At 48.5% G+C, this 8,535-nt stretch overlaps 1 protein-coding gene and 1 non-coding gene across 2 annotated transcripts; one reads left to right on the top strand and one right to left on the bottom strand.

Annotated features, from left to right (window-relative positions):
* The first annotated feature begins 3,383 nt into the window (after positions 1-3,383).
* Positions 3,384-4,593, top strand: LOC124708884 (1-aminocyclopropane-1-carboxylate oxidase-like). Its single transcript, XM_047240521.1, has one exon. It carries the CDS (start codon positions 3,482-3,484, stop codon positions 4,418-4,420), a length of 939 nt encoding a protein of 312 aa, XP_047096477.1. The 5' UTR covers positions 3,384-3,481; the 3' UTR covers positions 4,421-4,593.
* Positions 4,594-5,507: 914 nt separating this feature from the next.
* On the bottom strand, positions 5,508-5,579 carry TRNAM-CAU. The gene has a single exon. It is a non-coding gene; the product is annotated as a tRNA-Met (tRNA).
* Positions 5,580-8,535: the final 2,956 nt, after the last annotated feature.

Genomic DNA, 8,535 nt, shown 5'->3' with positions numbered 1-8,535 from the left:
TCCCCGTTCCAGTGGGCAGCGGAAGTAGTAGATCCTCCTCGGAATCCCGACAGCACGACGACGTGGTGGCGGTGATGGTGGAGAACTCCGGCAGGGCTTCGCCTAAGCGTATGCGGGAGTATTATGTGGAGGAGGAGAGGCTAGGGTTTGGGGAGAGGGGGTGGCTAGGGCGCCGGCCATGGGCAGCCCTAGGTGGTGCGGCCAAGAGTGGCTGCCCCCTCCCTCTCCTCCTCATTATATAGGTGGAAATCCCCAAGAGTTGTAGTCCAAGTCTTCGAATAAGACCCCAACAACAAAACCTCCCATAGGTGGGAAACCTACTCAAGGGGGGAGTCCTACCCAAGGTGGGACTCCCACCTTTCCCTTAGGTGGGGTGGCCGGCCACCTATGGTGGAGTCCACCTGGGACTCCACCCCCTTAGGGTTGGCCGGCCAAGCTTGGTGGAGTCCCTCCGGGACTCCGCCTTCCATAGTGATTTCTTCCGGACTTTTCTAGAACCTTCTAGAACCTTCCATAAATGCACCGGATCATTTCCAAACTTGGAATATGACTTCCTATATATGAATCTTATTCTCCGGACCATTCCGGACCTCCTCGTGATGTCCTGGATCCCATCCGAGACTCCGAACAAAACTTCGAACTCCATTCCATATTCCATATCTACTTAAACGACATCAAACCTTAAGTGTGTCACCCTACGGTTCGCGAACTATGCAGACATGGTTCAGACCTCTCCGACCAATAACCAATAGCGGGATCTGGAGATCCATAATGGCTCCCACATATTCAACGATGACTTTAGTGATCGACTGAACCATTTACATACGATATCGATTCCCTTTGTCACACGATATTTTACTTGTCCGAGGTTTGATCATCGGTATCTCTATACCTTGTTCAACCTCGTCTCTTGACAAGTACTCTTTACTCGTACCGTGGTATGTCATCTCTTATGAACCATTCATATGCTTGCAAGCTAATTAGACAACATTCCACCGAGAGGGCCCAGAGTATATCTATCCGTCATCGGGATGGACAAATCCCACTGTTGATCCATATGCCTCAACTCATACTTTCCGAATACCTAATCCCACCTTTATAACCACCCATTTACGCAGTGGCGTTTGATGTAATCAAAGTACTCTTCCGGCATAAGTGATTTATATGATCTCATGGTCGAAAGGACTAGGTAACTATGTATCGAAAGCTTATAGCAAATGAACTTAATGACGTGATCTTATGCTACGCTTAATTGGGTGTGTCCATTACATCATTCACATAATGACATAACCTTGTTATTAATAACATCCAATGTTCATGATCATGAAACTATGATCATCTATTAATCAACAAGCTAGTTATACAAGAGGCTTACTAGGGACTCCTTGTTGTTCACATAACACACATGTATCAATGTTTCGGTTAATACAATTATAGCATGGTATGTAAACATTATCATAAACACAAAGATATATTATAATAACCATTTTATTATTGCCTCTTGGGCATATCTCCAACAGACCTGCCGCCCGCCTTACTCCGCGCCATTGACGCGCTCCGCCGGGCTTTCCTCTGGAACGTGCCGGGGCGCGCGACCGGTGCCAAATGCCTCGTCGCCTGGGACGCGGTGTGCCGTCCCAAGAGGGAAGGTGGCCTTGGGATCAAGTGCCTCGCCACGAAGAATGAGTGCTTGCAGCTCAAGCTTGTGCACCGTCTTCACTCCGACGTCCTCGCCCCGTGGCCCCGTTGGGCTTGGAGTGCGGCTGCTGGCCACGTTGTTCCCGGCCAGCATTGGAAGCACCTCCAGGCGCTCATGCCGCTATACCGGAGCATCTTGGTGGCCAAGGTGGGAGACGGGCAACGGGTGTTGTTCTGGTTGGACAACTGGATCGGTGGTGAGGCCATTGGCAGTCGGTGGCCCATTCTCCTCTCGCATGCTCTGCGTCATGACGCCACGGTCAGCCCCGTGATCACCGTCGGCGTTCGTCAGTTGCTGGTCCCGAGGCTGACCGCTGCTGCCGAGCGCCTGCTTCCGGCCCTCCTCGCCCTGGTGGGTGAGGTCGCGCTCTTGGAGGCGACCGACACGCGCGAGCTGGTGCGCTGCCGCAAGAAGGCTGGTGGCCTGGATGCCTCGGCGTTGTACCGGCTGCGCACCTGGGGCGGCGTCGATGACCCGGCCCACGACTTTGTGTGGAAGAACTTTGCGCCCTCCAAGGTGCGGTTCTTCGCCTGGTTGCTGTCCAAAGGGCGGGTGCAGTCACGGGCGTCGCTGCTGCACAAGAACATCCTGGCGGTCACTGAAGCCGGCTGCCCCGTTTGCCATGCTCCTCTGGAGACGGCGAACCACATCTTCTTCGAGTGCCCCTTCGCGCGGCGCTTCTGGTGTGCTGTGGGCTTTCAGTTCCCCGACGCTGCTGATGTCAAGCTCCTCCACGGGTAAGCTCCTCCACGGGTACGCCGCTCATGCTGCGGTGCCTCCGGACTCTGCCTTGACGTTCACCCTGCTGTGCTTGTGGAACCTGTGGAAACATAGGAATGTCGTCGCCTTCCGTGAGCAGCAACCCTGCCTCCCGCTGCTGCTACATCTCTGTCGGAGTGAGGCTCGTTTCTGGCGAGCTAGACTACCTGGAGATCAAGAACTCGCTGAGGCAGCTTGGCTTGGCTGCCTGATGGAGAACATCACCTCTGTCTGATGTCCTCTTTCCCATGTACCTCCTTTATCTGAAAAAACTCCCCCTGTACTAACTTTTATGCCTTGGGGCCAAGCAATATATACAAATTCAGGTGGGGACTTTATCCCCCCCGGTGACCATAAAAAAAAAATCATAGTGCACAGAACAATCCATAACAATGTGGACTCGGAGAATAAAACCATACAAGTACTACAAGGTACCCGGCAAGAAGAAATTAAGTTCTTTATGAAATAGAAATGCATCAATACATTTGGGACGCAGGCAAAAAAACATGATATTCTCAGTCAAGCCTCCCAATCAACTTGCTGTAGCATACATGTTATCATACTATAAAGCATCCGTTATAGTACGATTCCACCATGTCATACTTTATATATTATGGTTCTGCAGAGACCAGACCGCAGAGTTGGTTAGTTTACGGTTCTTCAGAGAAGGTCATATGGACGGTGACAGATTTGTTCTTGTTCAGAGAAGTCATGGACAATGATATGATCGATCAATCAGGTGATCCAGGCAGTTAATATGCCGGATCCAACTGAGCATTAGCATCCAAACAAATTGCAATCTAGCCAGCTACCTCCCGGAAACTTCTTTCCTTCCGTCACATGCAGAGAATTTCTCCTGTATTTATTTTTGAAGTCTGAAGCAGCAGCCCAGGTGCAGTGAAAGACTGAAAGCCCTATAAAAGGCCATTTGCTCTCCCTCGATCTCAACCATCAGCTGCAAAGAACAACCAGCTCCTTTCAGAGATTCAGAGATCAGAGCCTAGCCAGTAGCAAAGAACCACCATGGTTGTTCCGGTGATCGACTTCTCCAAGCTGGACGGCGCCGAGAGGGCCGAGACCATGGCGCAGATCGCCGACGGCTGCGAGAACTGGGGCTTCTTCCAGCTGGTGAACCACGGCATCCCACTGGAGCTCCTCGATCGCGTCAAGAAGGTGTGCTCCGAGAGCTACCGTCTCCGCGAGGCCGCGTTCCGGCAGTCGGAGCCGGTGCGGACGCTGGAGGCGCTGGTGGAGGCGGAGCGGCGCGGCGAGGCGGTGGCGCCGGTGGACGACATGGACTGGGAGGACATCTTCTACCTCCACGACGACAACCAGTGGCCGTCCGACCCGCCGGCGTTCAAGGAGACCATGCGCGAGTACCGCGCCGAGCTCAAGAAGCTGGCGGAGCGGGTCATGGAGGCCATGGACGAGAACCTCGGCCTGGACAAGGGCCGCATGAAGGCGGCCTTCACCTGCGACGGCATCCACGCGCCGACCTTCGGCACCAAGGTGAGCCACTACCCGCCGTGCCCGCGCCCGGACCTCGTCACGGGACTCCGCGCGCACACCGACGCCGGCGGCGTCATCCTGCTGTTCCAGGACGACAAGGTCGGCGGGCTGGAGGTGCTCAAGGACGGCGAGTGGCTGGACGTGCAGCCGCTGGCCGACGCCATCGTGGTCAACACAGGCGACCAGGTGGAGGTGCTCAGCAACGGGCGGTACCGCAGCGCGTGGCACCGCGTCCTGCCCATGCGCAACGGCAACCGCCGCTCCATCGCGTCCTTCTACAACCCGGCGTTCGAGGCGGCCATCTCGCCGGCCGTGGACGAGGGCGGCGCCGCCGCGTCCTACCCGGAGTTCGTGTTCGGGGACTACATGGACGTGTACAGCAAGCACAAGTTCGAGGCCAAGGAGCCCAGGTTCGAGGCCGTCGTCAAGGCGCCAAAGACAGCTCAAGCTTAAACAAGGAAATTGATGGAACTATTCATGAGTATTAGCTTGATCTTTGGGTGAGCTTTTGTGTTACAATGAAGAAAAATATCTACTATATTTTTCGAGATTATTCAGGATTGTAGCAATGTGATGTGGGGATTGTTCGGTGTTTAACTAAAGAAAGGAATGTTGAATTTTCGTCAGAGTACCTGCTTTCATTTAATTTGTTGGATTGTGCTCTATCATTTGATCGTGAGAGCAGCGCTATGATAGGGCTCCGTCCCCAACTGAAGATCTCGATCGACCATTTGATTTCACCAGAAATGATGCACGATCATATTCAATCAGACATGCGTCAATAATAATTGAGCACAAGGCAGAAACTCCAACTGCACTTGTGACTGTTTTGCCCTCTAAAATTCCATGGACTATTCTTCGACATATCAGGTGACCAACGAGGTAGCTAGTGTAGTGGACCATGCCAGTGAGGTTAGGATAAGATGAAGGACAAGCAAACTTGAATGTTTATTCAGGGATGTAGCAATGTGATGTGGATATTGTTAGGTGTTTAATTAAGAAAGAGATGCTGATTTTTCAGTGAGTACTACCTACTTTCATTTAAATTGTTGGATTGTGCTTTATGATTTGATCGTGAGGGTACTCTCCCCAGCTGAAGATCTCCACTAGACCACTACCAATCGAGAAGATTTCGCCATAATTGTTTGAAGAATTGAGCTTAAGACAGAAGCTCCAACTGCACTCGTCAATTATTTTGACCCTCGATATCCATGGACTATCCTTCCTCATGTTAGGATAAGATGAAGGAGAAGCAAGCCGGCGGTGCCAGAGAAGGCAGCTGACTGTTGTTGTGGTTAGGGGTGGCCGTTGGAGGCGAGCTAGGAAAGTTTCCACAAACGAGCCAGAAGATTTCTCCATCTACTAATTTTAGAGAATACTGATGGGCTAGTTATGGAGAACCGGAATTGCAGTCGATCACAACCGATGTGTGACTGACAAATAATTCAGCACCCAAAAGAGAAAGATAAAGGACCAGATAGAAAAACTAAAGCTTGTTTCAGGACCCAAAGAATAGACAGGAAAAATAACGGCAAAAATATATCAGAGCCAGGTTTCGATCCTGGGACCTGTGGGTTATGGGCCCACCACGCTTCCGCTGCGCCACTCTGATGCTTTTGTTATATCTTCGACAGAAGCTTATATATACAGTTTCGCATCCAGAATTGCCGCATGGGGTGAATATTTGCTAGTTTCACTTGGGAACAGGAAGACCAGCTGACGAGCCAAATGGACTCCATGGAACCATCGCCTGCCTTATGTTCATCATCCTCGTGCGACTCGGCTTGATGAGTGATGAAAGAGTAGATTGGACCCTTGTAAAGTTGTGATGTGAACTCGCTAAGGAGGCAGCAGAAGATGGTGATATGATCCAAATATGATACGAGGGGTACAACGATGAATGAAACTCCGGGAGCGTTAAAAAATGGTTCATCTATTACACAAGTTCCCTCTCAAGAGGTGGTAACACCGGTATTGCCGGGCTTTTCGAATACATAGAAAAAATGCAATAAACCTTGAACTACATGTCGAGTTATTTTCAGCTCTCACCTTTACTCTTTGGCCTATGGTTTGATTATTTAGTTGAGTCCCGATTTCTCTGCTATGATCTCCCAGATCACTATTGTCGTTTCATTCCCATGTCTGATATCTTCATGAAACAAGACTCATGTTGATATGTTAAGGTGCAACTATTTTTAGTAGCATTTTGTCACGGAACTATTATCGGTATTATAGGCGTGATGGTTGTGTGCCTGAGGTGTCATGTTTCAGAGCAGCAGGTAGCAACCAGTACAGAGAATGTTGCCTTCGGCAGATGCTCGCTCAGAACTAGCGCGCCAAATACGCCGTGAGCTAACGCAACTGGTAGCAAGCATTACGTCGAATATTGCCTTCATGAAACCTTTTTTATCTCGAATCTGATAGGACAAATCAATGTGACACGAAACAAATAGAAGGAAATAACACGTACCAAATGAAGAAAAGAAAACCTAGATTGCCAATGCACCACAGGGCCCTCTTTGCAGTTGTTGGTCTGAAACTTCATCAGTTTTTAGGGGATTATGCAAACAAGTATTTTTCTAGAAAGTTCTTGATGTGGAGGCTTTCTCTACAGGGTTATACCATTTAAAAGTTCTTGTGTTTGATAAAAATATCAATAAAAATGGGTGTTAGTTGTGGTTTATGGGGGCTGCTCAAGAGGCTAACAAAGATTTTTTTTGCTTTCAGAACTAGCTGAGATTGATTTTGATCAAATATTACATTTTATGCCAGGAGGAGACTTTAATCTTTCGAGATTTGCTTCCGAGAAAAATAAGGAACTTGAAATAAATAGACGAAATGATGTGTTCAATTATGTGATCAATTTATATGAGCTTAGAGAGTTAGTTATGACAGGAGGTACTTTCATGTGGTCGAATAACCATAAAGAGCCTACTCTAGAGAAACTAGATAGGGTTCTGGTTTTAAAGAGTTGGGAGAATTTTTTCCTTTGGCGATGGTGCAAAAGGTGGTGAGAGATCATTCAGACCACAATCCTTTGATATTGAACCTCAATAATGAACATGCAAAAATTTCTACTATTTTTAGAGATGAGCTAGTGTGGGAAAAAGAGGAGGACTTTATAGATGGAGTTAAAAAAATCTTGGCTAATTCCTGTTATTGGGAAAGATGCTTTAAGTTGTTTTATTTTGAAGTTGAAAATGTAAAAAATAAATAAAAAGGTTGGTGGATTAATATGAGGGGTAACCAACTGAAGAGAAAGAAAGAGATCCTTTTGCAACTTCAGGATTTGGAGATTATTTAAGAAATCGATTCATTATCTCACGAGGAATTGAAAATTAGGCCAAGCCTTCAAAAAGAGTTATTATGCATTATGAGGCAGATGAACTCTTCTGGTACACTAGTTCTAGTGAAAGTTGGTTACTGAATGGTGATAATAATACATAGCACTTTCATAGAGTTGCCAATGGTAAAAAAAAGAGGCATTTTTAGACTACACGTAGGTGATAAGGAAGTTGTTAGAAAAGCTGAACTTCTAGAACATGCCACCCTTTATTACAAAACCCTTTTTGGTCATTCTATTACTTCATCTCCAACTAAACTATAATCTATGGCTGGAAGAAGAAGAAGAAAAAATGGCTCTAGATAATGAGGTATTGCGTTGACCTTTTGATGAAGAAGAGATTCACTCAGCCACTTTTTCAAATTAAAAGAACAAGGATGGTTGCCTTCTGAATTTTATCAATCTTGTTGGGATATCATTAAGATTGATTTGTTGCTTCTGTTTGAGTTGTTTCATTTTGGGAGGTTAGATTTATCAAGGATGATTTTTGGAGTAATTACTCTCATAACCCAAAAAAAGAAAGGTGTTGATGTGTGATACGTCCCCGACGTATGTAGGATAACGTTGCATAGAAAACAAAAAATTTCCTACCGCGAACACGCAATCCAAGCCAAGATGCAATCTAGAAGACGGTAGCAACGAGGGGGTATCGAGTCTCACCCTTGAAGAGATTCCAAAGCCTACAAGATGAGGCTCTTGTTGCTGCGGTAGACGTTCACTTGCCGCTTGCAAAAGCGCGTAGAAGATCTTGATCACGATCGGTTCCGGCGCCACGAACGGGCAGCACCTCCGTACTCGGTCACACGTTCGGTTGTTGATGAAGACGACGTCCACCTCCCCGTTCCGGCGGGCAGCGGAAGTAGTAGCTCCTCTTGAATCCGACAGCACGACGGCGTGGTGTCGGTGGCGGTGTAGAAGTCCGGCGGAGCTTCGCTAAGCAAACCGGGCAATATGAAGTGGAGGAGCAAAGCTAGGGTTTGGGGGGGGGTGGCCGGCCACTCAAGGGGGCGGCCAAGCTATGGTCTTAGGGGTAGCCGGCCCCTCCCTTGGCCCCTCATTATATAGGTGGATCCCAAGTGTTGGTGTCCAAGTCTTCGAATAAGACCCGAAACCAAAACCTTCCATAGGAGGGGGCAAACCTAGCCCAACTAGGACTCCCACCCAAAGGTGGGATTCCCACCTCCCATGTGGGGGTGGCCGGCCCCCTATGGTGGAGTCCACTTGG

This window comes from Lolium rigidum, chromosome 4 (assembly GCF_022539505.1).
Source record: "Lolium rigidum isolate FL_2022 chromosome 4, APGP_CSIRO_Lrig_0.1, whole genome shotgun sequence".
NCBI classification, from domain to species: Eukaryota; Viridiplantae; Streptophyta; class Magnoliopsida; order Poales; family Poaceae; genus Lolium; species Lolium rigidum.
This window is presented reverse-complemented; position numbering and strand designations above follow the sequence as displayed.

Bases quoted from the DNA above. Each gene is read 5' to 3' on its own strand.
- LOC124708884 (XM_047240521.1), top strand. From the start codon at position 3,482: ATGGTTGTTCCGGTGATCGACTTCTCCAAGCTGGACGGCGCCGAGAGG.